This window comes from Salvia miltiorrhiza, chromosome 4, assembly GCF_028751815.1.
Source record: "Salvia miltiorrhiza cultivar Shanhuang (shh) chromosome 4, IMPLAD_Smil_shh, whole genome shotgun sequence".
Classification (NCBI taxonomy): domain Eukaryota; kingdom Viridiplantae; phylum Streptophyta; class Magnoliopsida; order Lamiales; family Lamiaceae; genus Salvia; species Salvia miltiorrhiza.
Window position 1 is genome coordinate 793,108 of NC_080390.1, and position 23,402 is coordinate 816,509.

General features: G+C 35.1%; 1 protein-coding gene and 1 long non-coding RNA gene across 2 annotated transcripts; both read left to right on the plus strand.

Moving 5' to 3' along the window:
- The first annotated feature begins 736 nt into the window (after positions 1 to 736).
- LOC131022016 (uncharacterized) lies at positions 737 to 15,700 on the plus strand. The gene is made up of 24 exons (XM_057951378.1): positions 737 to 1,267; positions 1,362 to 1,471; positions 2,208 to 2,373; positions 3,511 to 3,611; positions 3,729 to 3,801; positions 3,983 to 4,118; positions 4,576 to 4,736; positions 5,601 to 5,725; positions 5,814 to 5,913; positions 7,064 to 7,160; positions 7,710 to 7,761; positions 8,809 to 8,910; positions 8,990 to 9,136; positions 9,222 to 9,384; positions 9,469 to 9,699; positions 9,782 to 9,936; positions 10,728 to 10,856; positions 11,379 to 11,496; positions 11,601 to 11,796; positions 11,957 to 12,068; positions 12,172 to 12,326; positions 12,660 to 14,085; positions 14,421 to 14,615; positions 14,925 to 15,700. Exons 1-24 carry the CDS (start codon positions 1,135 to 1,137, stop codon positions 15,393 to 15,395), a joined length of 4,854 nt encoding a protein of 1,617 aa, XP_057807361.1. The 5' UTR covers positions 737 to 1,134; the 3' UTR covers positions 15,396 to 15,700.
- Positions 15,701 to 17,159: 1,459 nt separating this feature from the next.
- On the plus strand, positions 17,160 to 21,398 carry LOC131022017 (uncharacterized). Its single transcript, XR_009101125.1, has 5 exons — positions 17,160 to 17,759; positions 17,956 to 18,086; positions 18,294 to 18,468; positions 19,450 to 19,550; positions 20,984 to 21,398. It is a non-coding gene; the product is annotated as an uncharacterized LOC131022017 (long non-coding RNA).
- The last annotated feature ends 2,004 nt before the right edge of the window (positions 21,399 to 23,402 follow it).

Consider the following 23,402-nt stretch of genomic DNA (forward strand, 5'->3'; position numbering starts at 1 on the left):
CACTCCTTGCCTTGGAACCTGCTTTCGTTTCTACACCTCCAAAGGACCCAAACTGTGCAAACCCACAAGGATTTTAAGAACTTCTTACTCTTCTTCCCAGTCCCTAAATTTGAGAACCATTGAAAGTGCGCTTGGATCTCCCGGGGCCGAGCTGACTGGAAACCCGCCCATTTCAAAACGCCGTCCCAAACCGCCGAAGCCTTTGGACATCCAAAAAGAGACTGTTCGGTAGTCTCGAGCGGTTCAAAACATGCATTACAACAAGTTTCCACTTCTACAATCTCGATCCTTCTTTTCCTCAGATTCTCGCACGACGGTAATCTATTCCTGAAAGCTCTCCAAATCATGACCTTAGCTTTTTGTGGTGAGCGGATGCCCCAAACTTGCTAAATAAGTACTACTCATTCGGTCCACGAAAGAGCTTCCTAGAAGAGAGTGACACAAATTTTAAGGAAAAAATTGTTGAATGTATTAAGAGTGGAGAAAAAGTTGTTGAGTGTACTGAGAGTGGTGAAAATGTGTTGTAATTAATATTGAGAATAGTGAAAAAGTGAAAAGTAAGTGGTGTCGTGGTGAGATATAATCCAAAAATAAATAAGAAGTTTTTTTGTGGATGTTCCAAAAAGTCAAAGTAGAAAGTTCTTTTCGTGGACTAAGCAGAGTATGTTTTGTAAAGAGCGAGTATTTTTATATTTTTAAAATGGTATATATGGTTTTGATGTCTCATTTGAGTATTATTTCGCATCATTAACTCTATCTAATTTTCATTTGAAAAAAAAGAAAAATCATTTTTTATGTAAAATAAACGTGTTTCCTTCTCTCTTTATTCTTCTTCCCAAACCGATTTTCTCTGTAATTTCTTCACTCTCCGGATTCCGGCGGTTCAGAGGGAAAAAGAAAAAAACTTGGTGCGGGCTTTAGCCCACTGCTGGATCCGATCTCGAATTTTCATTTCTTCAGTAGCTTGAACCTCTCAAACCACGGATCTTCTTTATCCTCATCGGAGATCCTTCAGCTTTTCTTCAACCGTTTTCACCCGATCCGAATTTTGTATCTCTTCAACTTGAATTGGACTCTCATGTTTCAATTGGATTATTTACTGTAATTGTATCAACTTACTGCAACTGTTCTCCGATGGAGTGGGCCACCGTGCACCATCTGGATCTACGGCATGCCGGTCGGAGCTCCAAACCCTTACAACCCCACGCCGCTGCATTCCACCCGACGCAGGCGTTCGTCTCCGCCGCCATCGGCACTCATATCATAGGTATGCTTTCGCTGTTTTTTTGTTTTTTGTTTTTGTTTTGTTTTGTTTTTTTAGAAGGTATATTGTAATAGGAGCTCTGTTTATGATTGTATAGAGTTCGATGCTTACACGGGGAGTAAGATCGCGTCTGTGGACATAGGCTCACCTGTTGTTCGCATGGCTTATAGCCCCACGGCTGGCCATTCGCTCGTTGCTGTGCTTGAGGTCAGTTTTCTGAATTGTAATTTTGCGATGGCTGCATTTTGCAACGATAATATGGAGAAGAAAATTCCTGTGATTGTGGTATAATTCTACGATGGGAACCGTGAGCTGAAGGATCAACTCTAGGAAGCACCTTAAACAATCTTGATTGCTTGGATTTCATGAAATGTAACCGGAGGTGCACCAAATTTGTTTGGGAGAAATGGACTGGTGGGTGTTTTGGTTATAGGGGGAATGTGTGAAGTGGGATGGAAAAGATTATTTAGTGGAAATATTTGAGACTCTGTCACTGAGCATACTTTTACCTTTCCCTCTCCACTTACAAAAATACAAGACTCGAAACATATCATCTTTCTTTTCTCCAGGTAGGGGCGTTTAATATTGAGAATCAGACTAGATAGATAAAAATTGTATAGGCTATCCATTGTTTACTAAGATGGATTAGAACTTTGGGATATCCAAAGACCGCTGATAATTTCAACAATTTGAGTTAACTTGCTTGATTCATATCCAATCCAATTGACATTGGTAGGATGGGAGAAATCCCTATGACGAAGATAAATATGGTCAATCATGTATAATTGCCAATCATGAATAGTAAGTGATCCCTTACTGTTGTGAGTTTATGGGATTGACTAGTGTGGAAATGATCCAAGCTTTGATGTTATATCTATTATTCGGTCTCCTGCTCAATTGTACTCAAATTCTCATTTGTGAATGGCATCTATTTTCCATGCAGGATTGTACAATCCGTTCCTGTGACTTTGACACTGAGCAAACCTGTGTTTTGCATTCACCTGAAAAGAGGACAGAACAGATATCAATTGACACTGAAGTCCATCTTGCCTTGACTCCTCTTCAGCCTGTAGTGTTTTTTGGTTTCCATAAGAAGATGAGTGTGACAGGTTGAGCAAGTTTGAGATTTTTTTTTTTTTTTTCCCCGCTTTCCTGAAATATCAATATGTAGACAGAGGGCCAATGCAGCTGGGGGTGGGGTAGGAATCTTGGTGTTTAGGGCTACCTAGTGGGAAGGAGGGAGGAATGGAAGGAGAACTGGAGAAGAGAGTGAGCTCAAATTTCTTGTCTTCTCAGTTCTTTGATAACATAGTTTGTAGTCGTGCATGGTGAAGTGGCACTGGTACATAGTTTATGATATTAAGGAACAGGATGGTGAGGAAGCTATACTTTTTGTTTTGTATAGTAATGAAAAAAATGATTATTATCAATACAAATAGATATGCATAACATGTTATTGACAGTCCACCCACTAGATATGATAATGACAATGGCAAATTACTATTGATAGTTGCTCCTAATCATCCCTGTCCATCGGCATTCTATCATCTACTATCTATGACTAGTGCAAAAAACTAATTATTATCCTCATCTGATGCCAATAGCAGGTTTATTGTGAATTTATGAGGTCTTGTAGAGGAGAACATGGCCTTCCTAATTAGGTTAAATGCTAGATCCGAGCATTGCAATACTAAAGAGAATTCTAAGGACTCTCAATAATGATAATTCTTTCATACAGTTGACTTTGTGTACTCGCGCAATGAGAATCTAAGAAGCAATGATTTTCTTGCTCACTTTTCAACCTACATGCATTGGAAGGACCAACTTTTAGTGTTTCACTTATTCTTCACCGCACAATACCAGCATGTTTGGACATAAAGACACAGTAATGATTTCTTATTCACTTCTCAACCTACTTGCATTGGAAGGAACAACTTTTAGTGTTTCACTTCTTCTCTACCACAGGATACCAGTATCTTTGGACATAAAGGCACTGTAATATGTGATTCCAAATACAGTTATTAGTTTTATTCTAAAAAAACAGAAAGGAGTATTAGTTTTAGTGTTATAACAACTGAATTTGGTTTTTGTCTTCCTTTCTTGTAATACTGAATTTTCTATTCCATACAATTTATCATTATTGTGTAACAGCCTTGGACTTCATTAAGGTCATAGTTACCGTTGGTGGATCTTTTTGATTGGTTTTGCTTGCATGGTGCTAATTTATGATAATTTCTCGTGTCAAGTTGTTGGAACTGTGGTAGGTGGGAAAGCACCCACCAAAATAAAGACTGACCTGAAGAAACCTATTGTCAATCTTGCTTGCCATCCTCGGCTTCCTGTTTTGGTAAGAATTTCAGCTGGAATGTTCTTAAGCTCCCAAATTCTGTTGCTAGTACCACTTGGCTGTGTCAGATACCCTTCATAGATGCTGATGATTTTATGCATTTGCTTCTGTTGCTAGTATGTCGCTTATCAAGATGGTTTGGTTCGAGCTTACAATATCCATACATATGCTGTTCTCTACACTCTACAACGTAAGAGTTGATCAGCACCTATGTGCCCATATATTCTCGTTTTCTGCTGAAAGCCTAAAACAGTATAGCTTCATTTCCTTATTTGGATAGATTATTAATTTGTTGGACCCTTTGCAGTTGATAATACCATAGCTTCATTTCCTTATTTGGATAGATTATTAATTTGTTGGACCCTTTGCAGTTGATAATACCATCAGGCTGCAGGGTGCTGGAGCATTTGCGTTTCATCCAACACTGGAATGGATATTTGTTGGTGACAGACGAGGTACAATTTTGGCATGGGATGTTTCTACCGAAAGACCTATAATGATCGGAATGTGAGTTATCTATAGACACCATCAGTCCCTGTATTTCTTGTTCTGTTAGTACATTTATGTCATAATCAGGCCAGTATTTAGTTGAGAATTGCGCTTTGTATTTTGTTAATCATCACTATATATCTGAAGTTTTATGGTGACTCTGTAGTTCTTGATTCTAGTCACGGTGCTGCCATCTTCACTTTTTATGTATGCTTTATTTCTCTTTTGCTATATTGATTTTGTGCCTAAGCTGTCCATGTGTCTTGCTGATAAGTGATAAGAACTTGAGAGTTGAGACCATATGAAATGTATCATAAGCCTGATTCTAAGCTTCCAGTTCATTAATTGTAGAGATCCCTCCAGTTTTTTTGAATCAATATTTTAATAACATTCTTTATTTTTTATAACTATTTTTTACCTGTAATGGCAATCCTTGTTCTTGAATCATGACAATTTTCTTGATGTGCAATGCTAGTACGCAGGCAGGTTCACAACCAATCACATCACTTTCTTGGCTCCCAATGTTGCGGTTGCTTGTCACATTGTCAAAAGATGGAAGCGTTCAAGTGTGGAAAACACGAGTAGTTGTGAATCCCAACAGACCACCAATGCAAGCAAATTTCTTTGAGCCTGCTGGTTAGTTGAGCTCAGATTTGTCCTTTCAAATTAACATTGTTGTCCAATGATGTTTCACATTGCTAGTTTAGTGGCCTATCTCGATATTCACCCTTTTAAGGTTCAAGGAAGATTGTATCTCTAATGCTCTAGATAATGTAGCCATATCTTTTGAAAGCTACTTTCTTCTCCAAAAATACTTGAGCTATTCTGCCCCTCTTTGGAAAACTTTCACCTTTTCCCTCAAAATCTTTTGGAGTTTTGCATGTCTACTGGAACAGCTCTCTATTCTTTCACCTTCTTTTCCAGTTTGGAAAAATATCTTCAGTTTTTTTTTCCTCTTACTTTCACTTATCTTATTTTGTTCCTAACACCCTCTTATAAATATAGAAATTAATACCAAAGTGCTTATTTCTACATAGCTGAACATCAAGCCTCCTGAATCTGTATTTGGTAATTGGTATCTTGGTGGCTAATGTGCAACTGGGCACTTGAACATTTAAACATATATGACTGTTTGGTAATCAGTGTCCGTGCCTAGTATTGCACATTAGGGATGCAAAAACTAGGGGGAAGAAATAGTTGAGCGAGTGCATCTTGAAGTTTACCATTCATCATTGTAGTTCTGACAACCATACAAATTAAGGTAGTGAAGATCCAAGTATCCACTTTTAAATGATTACTTCATGTAAGTAGCAAATACGTTATGATTACTTCATTTTTATCTTTGCTAAGTTCAAAAATTCCAACATCCTGTCATGAAGGAATGTTAATAATCACTTTAGTTTTCCTCTCCCTAGTGAAGCCTCTTAGTTTATACAATCTTTGCAATCTTGTGTGGCATGATTATTTTCTCTTTGATTCTAATAATCTCTTATCATACAGCTGTTGAATCTATCGACATCCCTCGTGTTCTATCTCAGCAAGGAGGAGAAGCTGTTTATCCACTGCCTCGAATAAGGGCTTTAGAAGTGCACCCAAAACTGAATCTAGCAACATTACTTTTTGCAGTAAGCATCTCTGGACTTATCAGATGCGATGGGTTTCATTAATCATCTGTTTAGATGGAAACAAATAATTTACATGATTCTTATGTAGGGCATGGCTGGGGGAGACAACCGCAAAAATCGAGCTGCTTATACTAGAGAAGGGCGGAAACAACTGTTTGCTGTTTTGCAAAGTGCAAGGGGATCATCAGGTGCTTTTCACTTATATTCTTATGCTTGCTTGATCATTTTGTAACACCTCAATTTTCATAAACTTTTCAATTTAAAATCTTGAAGAACTAATAGTTAAAATAAAATTTCTTGACTATCAAAGTTTAAACTAATTTAAAATCAACTTGCCAAAACTAAAGTAGTAACATGAAATAAAAATGATAAATTAAAACGTAACAAGTTCACTTAAACTTTCTATGCAAAATCTTTATCTCTAGTCATTCTCAACTTCCATGGCCACATCAACTCCAGAACTGCAAAATTGAAAAGATAAGGGTGAGCATATTGAAAATATACTCAGTGAGGAACATAACAAATATCCATATACGTCACATATGTAAATAAATCACGTTATCATAACATGTAATACTTGCAAACATGAGCCAAGGGGTAGAGACCTGAGCCCCTTGACGAAACATAAACATAGCTTGAGTCGATGGGGTAGAGACCTAAGCCCCATGACCAATTGTGAACTTATAACATGAATCGATGGGGTAGAGACCTGAGCCCCATGATCAATCGTGAACTTATAATATGAATCGATGGGGTAGAGACCTGAGCCCCATGATTAAATGTGAACTTATAACATGAATCGATGGGGTAGAGACCTGAGCCCCATGATTAAATCTTAGTCGTAGCTTAAGTCAATGAGGTAGAGACCTAAGCCTCATGACTTAATCATAATCATAGAAAGAGATGCATGTAAACACGTAATCAAACATGAAAATAAAAACATACGTAACAATATGAACAAGCGTAAAATCCCTCACCTTAATGTTGAAGACAATAAAAATCAAATCGTGAATAAAAAAATATAAAAAAACTTGGCCGCCACTTTTGAGGTGTTGGCTGTTAACAAGCCTTTGAGATTTCATCAAACATTTCCAATGTATAGAAGTATTGTGTGTTGAATCTGATTTGGGTTGGACTGATTCTGTTGCTTGGTAATAGAGATGAATAATCATGTCAATCTTCTATTGATTATGTGTTGATTCAACTTATGACATTTCCAATGAATATGTTGCTGAATTATAAGATGTTATTTGAATTTTTCACGGTATTTTGTTGCTTTCTGTCATACCTGCTTATGGTACTATTTGCTTATAGTTGCTACTATGATTTATTGAGCAGCATCTGTCTTAAAGGAAAAACTAGCATCCCTTGGTTCATCTGGTATATTAGCTGATCATCAACTGCAAGCTCAACTTCAAGAGCATCATATGAAAGGGTGAGTAATGGAAGTTGGTCGATGAGATATAATTTTTCATCATTGTTTGTTAACCCAATATGATGAACCACCCCTAATTTAATCTTTGATAGCCAATGGGGTCCTTTCATGTCCCTGTTATAGCTGATATGGAGCAATCTTTTAGAGTGGAGGTTGTAAGTTGAGCTATAAATGCCAAACATGCCTAATTAGATCAAACATGCCTAATGACACACTTAGGTTTAAGAATATTGTTCAAATGACAATGCAGATGACTTTTTCACAGAATAAACCATAAACAATGAGAGAAACAGATGGGAGTGATTCTACATTGCTAAAAGAATATAAAGGTGGGTTAATCCATACAGAAATTGACATTAGCCAAAATGTTTCTCAGTGGAATAAATGGCAGATCTGCTGCGCTTACATTTGCCGAATTTATTCACCTAATTGTGTTAATTTTTCATCAACATACCAGTACTGATGAATACATTATGTTCTGGAATCCAGAAACAAGAATTTTGTTTACTTTTATCATCGAGCATCCTTGACATTTTCATTTCATTTCAGTCAAAGCCAGCTTACAATTTCTGATGTGGCGAGAAAGGCTTTTCTTTACAGTGTAAGCTCATATTCTCTCTTGTTTATTCTATTTAATATTTTCATTTTAGGGATATCTAGATCTTGCAGTTTGCTTCTGTAGATATATCTCAAAAGTAGTACAAAAACAAACTCATATAATGCAAGTTCGTTATGAAGTGCTAAGAGTAAGACCACAAGGGCCCTGGTTTGAGATGCATAGATTTGCTGTTGAGATGTAATTGCTGAAGGTAAAAGGGAAGGGGCTGTTAGTAAAGGTTACTCAACAAGGAGCTAACGTAAAGTCTGTACTGTTATTTTATATGGATGAGGAACCCTGAACAAGAAAACAAAATTGGCAAGCTAAACAGCACTTCCACTCCACACCTTAAAAGTATAAAGAATTAGGAGTTCTTTATAATCTTCGTGGTTCAATCCCCCTCCAACCAACTCTAATTTTAATCCTCTCCTAAACCTCATCAAGGGATTCATTCCTTTCTAACCACAAGGGCCTAGACACTATAGCAAATCACTTCTCACAAGACATGTTTCCTTTTACAAATGATGGTTAAGAGGTTTGATGAGAACAGATCATGGGTAATACAAAAATGATGAACTTGTGTTAAAAGTTGATAATTGGGGAGAAATACATAAACTATCTGTGTTTTGTTTAAAGACTAATTTGCTTTAAGCAAAAGTGTATTGGAAAGGAGTTAACCTCATCGGAACTATAGCCGTTGTCTGATCTGCTTTAGATAAACTGGAGAGGAGTTGACCTCTGAAAATATTGTTGGATTCTTTTTTACTTGGCTTTCCAAGTCAGACAAGCAATCCATATTAATTAAATCACGATTGATGTCGATCTGCTTATGTCTTCTAAAAAATTGGTGCCAGTTCCAAATTGGTTGTAACTTATATCAGGTTACTAGATTGTAATGGATGTTTATTCTTTTAATATTCCTCGCAAATTGGTCTTCAACCAACCAATGATCAAATGAGGATAAACTTATAGATAACTCAGCTTATTTAATTGATTCTACCTCTTTTCGATAACTGTGCTTGAATTATCATCTCTTCCTGGTCATGACAGCATTTCATGGAAGGCCATGCAAAGAGTGCTCCGATATCCCGATTACCTCTAATTACTATTATGGACACTAAAAATCATTTGCGAGACTTTCCTATTTGCCAGGTAACTGCACTGATCTTATTGCTAAATAACATGCATAGATATGGACATTGGAGAGGCACTGATTAACTCAATTTGACAGCCATTTCACCTGGAATTAAATTTCTTCAGTAAAGAGAACCGGGTTGTACACTATCCTGTCAGGGCGTTTTATATTGAAGGGACAAATCTCATGGCTTATAATCTCACTTCTGGAAGTGAAAGTATCTATAAGAAGCTTTATACTTCGGTAAAGTTCTATTAGTTTTTTCTCTTGACTAGTATTCATTGTGTTACTACTAGAATATGATATGAAAATCATCTTCTGTTTGCAGATTCCTGGAAATGTAGAAATTAATCCGAAATACATTATTTATAGTAAAAAGCAGCACATATTTCTTGTAGTATATGAGTTAAGTGGTGCTACGAATGAGGTAGTGGTGTACTGGGAGAACACGGATCCTCAGTTCGCAAATAGTAAAGTTACCACAGTAAAAGGTCTGCACAGTATTTCTACATTGTTGTTGTAACTTAAACTGTGTAGTGAGTGATTACTTCAATCCATTTTTGCAAACTATTCAGGTGCAGATGCAGCCTTTGTTGGTTCTAAAGAAAATCAATTTGCAATTCTGGATGAGGATAAGACTACTCTTTCCTTGTATACGTTGCCAGGGGCTGTCTCTCAAGAATCCTTGGAGAAAAATGTAACTGCTTATGAAAACCAGTCTGAGGAAACTGAAGCTGCTTCCATTAAGGGTCCCATGCAGTTTATGTTTGAAAGTGAAGTTGATCGCATCTTTTCTACCCCTCTAGGTGCTTGAAAAAGGACTGTTTCTGATTCCATATATGCCTGAGGAAAGTAGCTTCATTTTGATCCAGAATTCTTCTTTTGTAGAGTCAACTTTGTTAATTGCTTCTCATGGGGATCAGATTGCTTTGGGAAAACTCATCCTAGGATACCGTCTTCCTAGTACCGATGGGCATTACATCTCAACAAAAGCTGAAGGGCGGAAATTTGTTAAATTGAAAGTAAATGAGATGGTACTTCAGGTAATTATCCAGGTTTTCAATCTTGTGTTACTGATCTTTACGTTAAGTTTGTTCTTTACCTTTTCAATAGCTTGCGAGATGTAGGGAAACCTGTATTATAGTGTTCCTTGAACTTGTTGTTTTACTGATCTGTTTCAGAAACACGTGGATGTAGAATATGCTTAATTTTACCCTCTAGTGATAGCTGATGCTTGAGCGGGCAAATTGTTGGTTAGAGCAGGATAATGCTTGGATGGATTTTTTGTTGTTAACTTTAGATGAGCCTCCAATAACATTGAAGGATATAGAACATGAATATTCAGAATTGACATGTTTATAAGTTTTGTTTGGATAAGTACCCTGTAGAAATTGATTTGAACTTTATCACTCTCAGTCTTAACTAACTTTCGGGTGATATTGGTGAACTTGATGTCCATTGAATTTTAATTGACTCAACATCTTTCTGTAAATCCTTTCTCCAAGTCAAAGTGCAACCTGAAAGCAACTTGGACATGATAGTGTGGTTGTACAACCATTTCTTTCTTGTTCTTCATTTCACAATTCACATTGTTCATGCATCATAGATTATAATAATGAGATTACTGCAGAGTGTATAGGTATTTTATTAAGTTCTGAGTTCAATGCTCAATAAGAAACTGGGTATTTGACCAATCCTAAAACTGAAGTGCTGAACTTTTTGCAGTCCAAAGAATTTGAAATATTAATTCACTTATTTTCCTAATTTCATATTGATAACTCACTTGCGAAATTTCGTAGGGCCACTAATATATTTTTCAAGCTTTCGTATTTAGGTGCAATGGCAGGAAACACTTAGGGGCTTTGTTGCTGGTATATTGACCACACAACGGGTGCTCATTGTTACAGCTGATTTAGATGTATTGGCCAGTACTTCCACAAAATTCGATAAAGGACTTCCTCCAATATCCTTCAGGCCTTGACACCTCTCTCTCTCTCTCTCTCTCATGTGTATATATATATATAGATCCAGTGAGAATTGCACATGAGCAAATCCATGAACCCCACATGAACAAATCAATGTAACACATGGACAACCACAATGGTTGGATGCATTGTTCATGAGTTACATTGATTTGTTCATGTCGGGTTCAGGGATTTCATTGATTTATTCATGTATTCTCATTTCTCATGAAAGATATCCATTCTCACTTGATCCATTTTCTCTCTCTCTCTCTCTCTCTATATATATATATATATATATATATATACATATGTGTGTGTGTGAAATACACACACACATGCACTCATGCTTGAATACATATGTGTGTGTGTGAAATACACACACACATGCACTCATGCTTGAATATTTGTTTGTTTCCTCACTCTCTTCCCCTTGGGGTTGGGTAGGTAATAGCTCCTTCACTAATGACTATTGTTCTATTTTCACATCCTTGGATCCTTGAGGGCCCTTAACTTTTGGTTACTTCAGATCCCTATTGTGGCTTGGACCAGCACTTCTCTTTTCTACTTCTACTTCCATTAATGTGCTGGGCTGGGATGGAAAAGTTAGAACAATCCTTTCAATCAGTATGCCTAATGCAGGTAGAATAACTTATATTTCGCTCAATTAAGGACCCTGGAATGGAATTCTTCTTTGATAAGATTTCTCATTAACTTTCTGCTTTTCAATTGACTGCCTGATTCAGTGCTGGTTGGAGCTTTGAATGACCGCCTGCTGCTTGCCATCTCAAGTGATATTAATGTTCGTCAAAAGAAGAAGTTCGAGATAAAACATTGCCTTGTTGGGTTACTAGAACCTCTTCTCATTGGATATGCGACAATGCAACAGTATTTTGAGCAGAAAATCGATTTGTCAGAAGTACTTTACCAAATAACATCAAGGTTCTTTTCTGTTTTTGCAGAACTAGTTTGGCGATCAACACTATGCTTTTTTCTTATACATGAATGATGAACTGGTTTTCCTGTGCTTCTTTTGTCTTCCTCAAAAGTTTAATCTAACGTTGCATGACCAGTGACATGTTTTTTTCATGCCTGACTGAAGGTTTGATAGCTTGCGTATTACTCCAAGATCACTTGATATTCTCGCCAGGGGTTCTCCAGTTTGTGGTGATCTTGCTGTATCGCTATCACAATCAGGCCTGCAATTCACGCAGGTACTTTACACTTTATAATAACATTTCCGAAAATGATCAGGGGTTCTTGTAACAGAATCTGAAAATGATCCGCTTATTTAACTTATTTGCTTCCCTGACTCAGGTATTGAGAGGAATATATGCAATCAAAGCACTTCGCTTTTCTACTGCTTTATCTGCCTTGAAAGATGAGTTTCTACGATCAAGAGATTATCCTAGATGTCCCCCAACCTCACATTTGTTTCATCGGTTCCGCCAGTTGGGATATGCATGTATCAGGTATGTACTCATAACTATTCTTGGCTAGGTTATTACATTCCAGGGCAATTGGTTGTAAATTATTTAGTTGATGTTTATATTTATAGAAATTTTCTTGTTTTTATGGCTTTTAGTATCATAGTTTTATTTCTCTGGTAGAGTTTTTTCCATATTATGATTATGATTATGATTATAATAAGCTGTGATGTCACTTCTAAATGTTGACTCAGCTTTCATCTGTCTGGTTCTTTGTATGTGCTAATCTCTTCTTCCTGACATTGTGCTGTTCATTAGCTTTGCTCTCTATCTTTATTGTTTCATAGTAAAATATGCAAATAACAAGTGATATTGCAGATACGGTCAGTTTGATAGCGCAAAAGAGACTTTTGAAGTTATCTCAGACTTTGAAAGCATGCTTGATCTATTTATATGCCACCTTAACCCTAGTGCAATGCGGCATCTTGCCCAGAAGTTGGAGGAAGATGGTGTTGATTCAGAGTTGAGGAGATACTGTGAGAGGATCTTGAGAGTCCGTTCAACTGGGTGGACACAAGGAATCTTTGCAAACTTTGCTGCGGAAAGTATGGTTCCAAAAGGACGCGAATGGGGTGGTGGGAACTGGGAAATCAAGACACCTACTAACTTGAAGGACATACCTCAGTGGGCACTAGCTGCTGAGGTGATGCCTTACATGAAAACTGATGATGGAACTATCCCATCCATTGTCACAGATCATATTGGTGTTTATCTTGGTTTGGTCAAGGGAAGAGGTAATGTTGTTGAAGTGAGAGAAGACAGTTTGGTGAAAGCAATTAAAGCTGATGGTGGTATCAAGGCTAATGGTCTCCAGGCAGCTCTTGCTGCCTCAGTATCAGACAAACCCAAAGTGCCCTTGGATGGTGAATCTAACGCTGGTTCTCTCATGGGTCTCGAAACTCTCTCTCAACAGTTTGCAGGTTCCAGTGCTACAGATGCTCAGGCAAAGGCTGAAGAAGAATTTAAGAAGTCACTATATGGTTCTGCAGCCGATGGTAGCAGCAGTGATGAGGAGGAAACTTCAAAAACCAAGAAGTTGCATATTAGGATACGAGACAAACCAGTTGCATCTACAACAGTAGATGTGAACAAAATTAAAGAAGCAACGAAGCAGTTACGCCTGCCAATTGGTAGGACCAAGTCATTAACTGGTTCATCGCCAGATTTGGGTGCACTTGTACCTCAACCTGCTCCTGCTACCACGGGAACTATCACAAGTCAAGCTTCTCTTCCTGCAGATCTTTTTGGAACCAATACATTGGTCCAGGGGCCACCTTCATCACAGCCTACTCCCATGGGTCCAGGTGCTGGAAGTACTGCCAGGCCAATACCAGAGGACTTTTTCCAGAATACGATATCGTCCCTTCAGGTTGCAGCATCACTCCCTCCTGCTGGAACTATCCTTTCAAGACTAGATCAAAATCCTCAAGGACAAGGTATTGCAAACAACAGGGTCCCAGCTAACCAGGGTAGTGTACCTGCACCTGAGATTGGTCTACCTGATGGTGGGATACCCCCTCAAGCTACACAACAACCTGTTCCATATCAGTCCATTGGGCTTCCAGATGGCGGCATACCTCCTCAGTTCCCTCAAGCTGCTCCACCTCAGCCACAGGTCCAGATGGCACAACTTCCAGTCTCTAGTCAGCCTCTCGATCTCAGTTCACTCGAATCTCCAGGATCTGAAGCATCTGGCAAAGCTTCACGCTCAGCTTCTCCTCCAAAAGCTGTACGCCCCGGGCAGGTAGTTTTCTTTCACCGTTGGCTCATATTGATTGTCTAACACAATGAAACTCACCGTTAATGTTGTATATCATGGAAATATGGAATACCTTTTAGTCTGCTGTGGAAACTTCTTTGTATGTTTGGCAAGAGTTATAATTTTCTCTTCCAATTACAATGGTATGTAAGAGTTACAGGAATTATCAGTGCATGCTGAAAGATTTTTGCATTTATGAATTGTAGTTCAAGTCTGCTATCAATTGTTATTGATTATGTCGTCATTTCTTTTTCGGTGAGAGGAGGGTGGAACTGGATTTGGGGAAATGGTGGTGACGGTCTATTTTCATTTTGCTCTAGGTTCCCCGTGGTGCTGCAGCTGCAGTTTGTTTTAAGACTGGACTTGCTCACTTGGAACAAAATCAACTCTCAGATGCATTATCCTGTTTTGATGAGGCTTTCTTAGCTCTGGCGAAGGATCAATCTCGTGGAGCTGACATAAAGGCGCAAGCTACTATTTGTGCCCAGTACAAGATTGCAGTGACCCTTCTTCAGGTATATCATGGTTTCTGTTACTGTTTGATGTTATTTGTATGATGTTAGATGTCAAAACTTGCTTTTCCAATTTATGAGGTACTCTTAATCATATGGAGTATAAAACTATTACTCAAGTACCGACATCCCAGTAAAAGTAATCATATATTATATGTGAATCTGACTTTAATCTTCGATCCTATCCCTGATTTTTCTTTTCTGATTAACTTACTTTCCGTCTCATCAAAATTTATGACATATACTGCATTCCCTGCCAATCCAATGGCAAACCCGTATGTTCTTATACTATGTTGTTTCCTTTCATTGCAGGAAATAAACCGACTGCAAAGAGTCCAAGGCCCCAGTGCAATCAGTGCAAAAGACGAGATGGCCAGACTGTCGCGCCATTTGGGTTCATTGCCACTTCTCGCTAAGCACCGGATAAATTGTATTCGGACTGCCATAAAAAGAAACATGGATGTGCAGAACTACGCCTATGCAAAGCAGATGCTCGAGTTACTCTTGTCCAAAGCACCTTCGGGCAAGCAAGACGAATTGAGAAGCTTGATTGACATGTGTCTGCAGAGGGGCATGTCCAACAAGTCCATAGATCCCCTCGAAGACCCCTCACAGTTCTGTGCTGCTACACTTAGCCGTCTATCTACCATCGGTTATGATGTTTGCGATCTCTGTGGCGCTAAGTTCTCTGCTTTGTCGACACCTGGCTGCATTATCTGTGGCATGGGAAGCATTAAAAGATCAGATGCCATTGCTGGACCTGTTCCTTCACCATTTGGCTGAGGTAAATTAATGATGCAATACTGAATCATTTAAGGCTGTGACTTTGCACACACACAATTCGACATTTACTTACTAAAGAAGCATTGCATGCTAGAAGTGTAGAAAAGGTTTTTTTAGAGTAGTTTTTTATCACCTCATTATTTTTCCTCTTGTAAATGTCAGAAGGAGTATGTTTCACCATTGCTCCTTGTTTATATGTTGTAGTAGTTCAACCCCTTTTTCTATTTTTCATTGTTGTAACCTCAATTTTCCTACATTTGTAATTTTTGTTATTTCAGGTTGAGTGTCCATTAATGATTGCTAAATTTTGGATTGATTGCATAAAATGTTACTAAATTATGGTATTTGTATTAAATTGGTTAGTAAATTTCAATTTATTTCAAAATAAGTAGTAAACTTATATTCTATATCATTTAATGGTTTTATTTATTTATTTATTTAATAATTTTATTCCATATGCCAATTACAATGTCACGTAGTCTTCACTGTTGTTAACTTATTAAAATATTTACCACATTATTTTCTATACAAAATAATGTACATAAAAAATCTAAGAGATGCACTGCATTACTTGAGTTTGATTTTATTTATTTATTTTGCTTTAAGGGAGTGAGAGTGTAGTGCTTTTCATGTATAAACCAAAAGCATTGAATTATTATTTTGAACACTTTTACTACACGTTTTAGAAAGCATTTCATTTGATAGTGATTGGGCTAGCAAGCCTAGCATATTATTTTCGAACCAACTTCAAATAATTTTGTAATAATCGAAGTCAAGTTATGTACGTCTCAAATAAAGTACTTGATTTATTTTAACTACTTGATTTATTTATTTTCTCTCAACGCACGCACATAAACGGAAAGAACAAAACCACGACCGAATTAAATGTAATTAAGTTTTCCCATTTCCATCCATATATCATACTACTATATAATAATTCCATAATTATTTCATCTCTCAACTTGTATATCAATATAATTATTACATGACCAAGATAGCTAGAGCCACCTTGAACAAATTAAGAATCAAACGACCAAACATCTAATAGACTTGGGACCATCAACAATTAATGTAATACCTAGTTGCAACCGTATATATTTGCCTACAATGTTTGACTTATATAATTACTACTTACGTAAGACGTTAAATCCATCCAACATATATAGAATATATATTTAGTGGATAAATAATCCTACTATATAGAAAATAGATATTATGTCACTCCCTTTTAATACTCAGACTGAATAGTCCATTTTTTTTTTCATCAATACACTCGAATTTTTTCTATGAAGTTCTTTAATGGTCGGAGAGTGTATCTTGTACTCATTTCGTCCCACAAATCTTGATATATTTAGGTTTGGCACGAGAATTAAAGAATTATAGATTAATGTTTTAAATGTGTAGATAATAAAATATAAAAGGGATAAAGTAATAGAGATAAAGTAATAAAAGTAATAATAAGAGAGAAGGTAATAATTATTATCTTATTTTAAAATGTGTTAAGATTCGTGAGACGATTCAAAAAGAAATACGTATCAATATTCGTGAGACGAAAGGAAAGGAGTATCTAAAAACATAAACAAAACTTGCCAAATTGATGTCATGGCATTAACCAGACACCAATAATTTAAAGTTGGCCAATTCTAATTTAATCTATCAATTCTATAAAGCAATACATTTTGAAGAGCCCACAACAATTCTCTGTCCTACGTGGCGCTCTAAAAAATCTCCATTTTGATTTATCTAATTCTCTATATATTCTTTATTTTACACCTCCATTCTTAAGTTTTGCAAATACTTTAAACAATTACCGTTACAATTTCAGATGAGCAAATCCTTCTCAAATTTCTCTCCATCAGTATGCAAATCTCATGCTCAATCACCGTTATAAAATTAAATTATCAATTGATATGTAAATCCTTCTCAAATCTCTCTTCATCCCTATCTGCAAATCGTTCTCAAATCCAATCTCCCAATCCTTCTCAAATCTCTCTCCATCCATCTGTAAATCATTCTCAAATCCCACCCCGTTGTCTTCAAATCCATATCACAACAGTTCCCTCTCCCGCTGTTTGCTAACCTTTATCACAGATATGCTAATCTCTATCCACTGCTTCCCGTCCCATATACATCATGATTGGAAATCAGGATTTGGTGCTCCACCTCCCCCGCCTGATTTCGAAACCTATTTTTCAAGGTACGTGTTTCTTGGTTGCCTTTATGTTGACAAATTCTCCCTTAATTTCATCTTAAGTTAATAGATAGAATTGTGGGATGGATCTCCCGAGCTTGGCTTTGATCCTGCATGGTGCACTCAGCACCAATCCAGACCAACGGAGGGCCTCTCAAGAGAGTCTCAATCAGGTTCTGTTTTTTATTGCGGATGCTTCAGTTTTCATTTATTGTGTTTTGTTTTTTTTTAGAAGATTGTAGGAGCTATGATGAGCTCGGTGGAAATTTACTTTCACAGTTTGCATGATTGATGATTGATCATTGATGCTTGTGTGGCTGGAATTGAGTGAGGAATAACTCTTGTGTATCTTTGGTGTACCTTTTGCAGATTTAGTATGCGCTCCAACATTTGGTGAGGCTGTTGCAGATCATATCATAACTCAGCTGCGATTTAGCGGTTAGACAAGTCGCTAGCATTACCTTCAAGAATTTCATTGCAAAAAATTGGGCTTCAAGCAGGTAAATTTAGGAATTCATAGCGAAAAAGTTATATTGTTTGAATTTTTTTCTATCAGGAGTATTGTTCTTCGTTTCAAATTATTGGGATACTTGGAAGTAGTAGATGGACGAGTTAATTTGAATTTTTTATTTGCAATTTTTTTTGAAGTAGTGCTTTGATATCTTGGCCAAGAAATTTGTGATAAAACTTTCCTACTAAATTTATAGGGTCCAGGGCATGTTGATTTCGACGAAAAAAGAGAGCATATCGTTATAGAGGGTTCTGAAGCATTTTTTTTTTCCATTTTTTTACTTTCGGAGACTAAAAATGAAAATTTGAAGAAGTGTTACAATTCACTTGCGGCATATTTCAATCCATGCCTATGAACTCTAATATTTTTTAGTTAGAAATTTATATTGGAGTCTAAGGGATAAAATTCTTGTGTCAACACACAGATATAATACTCTTGCACTGAATAGCCCATATTTTGATATTTACTCTGAATCTGCTGTTCTTTTTTAATGATAAACTTTTCAATTAATCCATTTTAAAGTGGCCTGCATCTTTTATTTGATTTTTAGTTTTCTTGGTTTGGATGAAAATCTCGACACTGATAGGTCCTCTTCCACTTGATGAAATAGATTTCTCCAGAGACCTCAATATTTCTTGATATTTAGTTTTTCTGGTACACAATGAGTCTGAGACAAAAGATTGCTACTTCACTTGTCAGTTTTTTGTTATTTCAAATGTGAAAAGATTTATGAGGATATGCATTGCATTTAATGTGATGCTTGTAGTTATGTGAACATGAAATAGTCATGATTAGGTAGTCACGTTTTCCTGATCAAATATTGTAATCAATAATTTAGCTTGCTCTTGGACTAGGAAAGAAATAAGAAAATGGTGAATTCGGGTCACAGAGTTTCATCATATTTCTCTTTCGGAATAAGCTAGCACACTACATAATAATTGTTGGATTTATGTTCTGTACTTGCTTTAGCATTTTTTCATATTGAATAGAACTTAATTTTATCTATCCATTCAAAGCAAAAAGGTAGTGGTGTTTATTCTGGAGTCAGCCCCATGGTTGCATTTTAAGATATGTTAATCTTCACAGCAAATGATTTTGTGTAGTTGATCCTTTATATGGCCGATGACTGATTTTGAGAATAAAATGGTAGAAACCTGTACATGATTGCTGGACAAGAATGGTCTTTTCAAGTCTATTTATTCCAATGTTTATATTAGTTTTCATTCTTCGTTCCCATCCTGCTCATTTCGAAACCTATTTTTCAAGGTACGTGCTTGATTGTCATAATTTCATATCAAGTTAATATATTTCTAAAACTATTCAAACACCTTCATTCTTTGCATAAATTGAAGGAATTAGGAAATGAACAATCTACGATGCCTAATCCATGCCAGTCACCGGCGTGAGGAAAACAGCTATTCGCCAACCCATTGGCTGACATTTTCAAGTTTTGGTTAGTATTTCTTATTCATTTCAGTTTGAATGTTGTTGCGGTGGTTATATATGTTGTCTTCATCAATAACGTGTCACTAACTTGTGGAGATTATATCATTATAGGATATCAGAAAATTTTTGTACTATACTCTTTTCTTCTATTTTACTTGGTAGGGCATCCTTAGCCCATTGATATTGTCTAGGATTAGAAAATACAAGAATTAATTATGTGAAAGCATGGTTCAAAATATCAGTTACCCATTTTGAAATATTCTTTTCATTGCTAATTAGAAAAATGTGAATATAATTATTTAGCTCTGGCCTTTTAGAAGTAAAGATAAGGGGGAAAAAAAATCATTTGCAATTAAATGGAGCTAATACATCATCTATAAGAAAATTACATTTTCTATATAACTTGCTAGACACGTCTTCTTAAATTTGTGGTAGTGATTAGCATTATTTGAGTTGTCGATGAAATTATCGGATTCATGATTAGTCTTCTGTCAACAAAAGTATCGAGAGATTCATAGATAAGATCATTATAGGAAAAATATGTAGAAAGATAGATGTCATTGCATCCTGTGGGAATATGTTTGTATGCAGGGATAAACCTTGAGTTATTAACGAAATAAGACGGTATTATCTATCAATTTTTAGTATTGCAAATTTCAATTTATGTTTGGTAGCCATTTGCATGCTCTTTAACATTACCAGCCTTATTACAGATTTGAAAATGCATTATAATTTTACAGTCTACAGTAACTTTGTTGTTAAATGATATTGGATGAGTAGTTTTTTGTGGAGAAGTTTTGTATGAATCATTCTTTTCATATACTACTGGATATTGTATTTCAAGAATTCTTGTGCATGTTATTGTTATGCATGTGCTTAACTTATAGTCTCCTTATTCCTCCATTACGTGTTTGATGTGTCTTAACTTATTTCAGTCAAATGGGTATTTCAAAATTCATGCACCTGTAAAAGTTCAGAGAACATTATGTCCTATTTTTAAGAAAAAAGGTCTTAAAATTTTAATATGTGACGAGAATGGTGAGACAAACAACACGACGACTAGCGTGGTATACAATGAAATTTTTGATAGATTTAAAGGTAGTTACGATATAACTTTGGTTATCTTTTTCATATATCTATATCTCATTAGCATTCATTAGAAATTTACAATTCAATTTACTTAACATACTTTTATTAGTTTACTGCAGATTCCTTATGGAAAGACCCTTACTTTTAACAATACGATTTGTGTAGTTGGTCGTTTTGAGTGTCTTTGCTTTTGATTTTCTTTAGTAATATAGACTAATGGTTAATGAGTTAGGAGAATTCTTTATAGAGGATCAGATTTCATGTGACTGACATTGTTGTTCTAGGTGATGGATTGTTCTTGGCATTCTCTGTCCGGTAATTACTTATATATGACCTATCTTTCACTCGTAGAGGCTATGTGGGAATCCATAGTTCAGGATTCAGAGACTTCCTGTTGAAGCCTGAGCTTTAGAGGGGTATTGTCTTGAACAGGAAGCGAAAAGACGGCCTCTAGCAACGAGGTTGACAGGAAAAGCAATTCTTGCTGCTGCAGCTACTAATTGAACCAAGTTGAACCCAACATCACCATGATTCTTTAATGCTAGGACTGTATTATATGATTTGTTAGCTACAAAATCACTACCCTGATGCCGTCATGGCTTTTATTAATTATTTTTCACGAAATTGGTTGTTTATTGTTATTAATTGATAAACTAAGAATGAATGCATGTATGTATACCACAAAAGATGAAAATGTATGATCATCTATTTGTAATTTGTTTATTCGATGAATCGGCCAATGCGGTTTTTAATCTTCAGAATAAAATTTCCCTGATGTTGTATGTGTTTCGTGATTCTACACACTGTAATGATCTGGAGGATTTTTTATTAAATAAAATGATTTATAAACTTTATCATTTAAAAATGTAAATAAAAAGATACTTAACTTTAAAAAAATAATAAAATTTTATTTAAATGTATTTCAATCTATTTATTATATAAAGAGCTACATATTGAAGTTTTCTCCACTATTCTCTATCCTATGTGGCACTCTCATAATTTAGTATTTGCTTCACCCTCAATAGTCAATTCTACACTATATGTCATTTTACATTTGCAAAACCTCATTAGTTCATAACCTAAATAATAGGCTCAATCTCCATGAATAAATTAACTCATCTATCTTTATCATATTGATATTATATTAAATTTAATCATAGAAAAGTCTAGATAAATAAATACTTGTAATATGTATTTCAAATAAATAGTTTTCCATATTTTTTTATAGTTCCAATAGTTTTTCACAGTAAATTTATATTAAATTTCATAATTCAAAGTCTAAAAAAATTGTAATTAGATATCAATATTTGCAAACTTAAATAAAAATATAGATGTTTTTGAAATAAATAGGTTCTTCAATTGAATTTGGTCATATAAAATAAATAAATTCTTCAATTTAATTTGGTCATGTAAAATAATTTGAAATAAATCTTCATTCCCGCATTAATCTCATAATGATATATATATATATATATATATATATATATATATATATATATATATATATATAAAGAAGAGGCTTAATCTTCATTCATATATTAGCTTATCATCATTTCCACATTGATATTTTATCATTCCTGCATTGATCTTAAATTGAACTTCACTATGAAAAAAACATAAATAAATGGATACTTTTGAGATGCATTTAAAATAAATAGATTCTTCGATTTAATTTGATCATGAAAAATAATTTTAAATAAATTATCATTCCCGAATTGATCTAACACATTCTCATATATATTGAATCTATGTTAAATCTCAAATCCAAAATTTAAATAAAATGATTATTAAACTTTGCCATTTAAAAATCTAAATAAAATGATACTTAAATTTTAAAAAATAATAAAAATATATTTAAATGTATTTGAAATAAATAGGTTCTTATTGTTTGAAATTTTATCGAGATTATTAACCAATTATTGATTTATATTTTATTTATTTATATACCTATTTTATAAATTTAAACAAATTCAAGAAAATAGTTGGTATTATTATATGGGGTTGGGACGAAAATAAATATTAATATTATCACATATATAATAAAAAAATGGAATATTCTTATGTTGCATCACCATATTTTTGCATTTTTATTTATGCTAATTTTCCAAAGATTTTCATATTTATTCATTCTTATTTTCATATTTTTGGTCATAAATAATATATTTTGCGCATTTTTTTTTTCTCTAAAAAATTGGATTACACATTGATTTTTTATGAAAAATTATCAATTGAAATACTAAATAAATTGATATGATATAATTGGAATCTCATATCAATTTTTTTAAGCCTTAGATGAGATGATTCTCAAAACTTAGTTATGGTCTTTCAAACTTCAAACAAGATGATACTTATTAGCCATTTTTATTCTTTCGAACCTCAAACGAAATGATGCTTAAAACTCAGTTATGGTATTTTTAACTCCAAATGAGATGATGCACATAACCCTGTTATGGTTTTTCAAGCTCCACACAAGATGATATTTAGAAGTTAGTTATGATCTTATAAGCTTCAGATTGTATAATCTCACAAGTCAGTCCTGGTATTTTAAGCTCCTAATGAAAATAATATTTAGAAGTGAGTTATGATATTTAAAGCACCAGATAGTAATGTTCAAACGATTGACACATAAAAGTCGGATATAGTGTTTCAGAGTTCAGACGAAATAATGCTCAAAAGTTTGGCGTTAAAAAGTCAAATATTGTCTTTCGAGTTCTTGATGATCCTGTGGTCTTATAAAGTTGAGATGAGATGATACTATGAAATCTTAAAT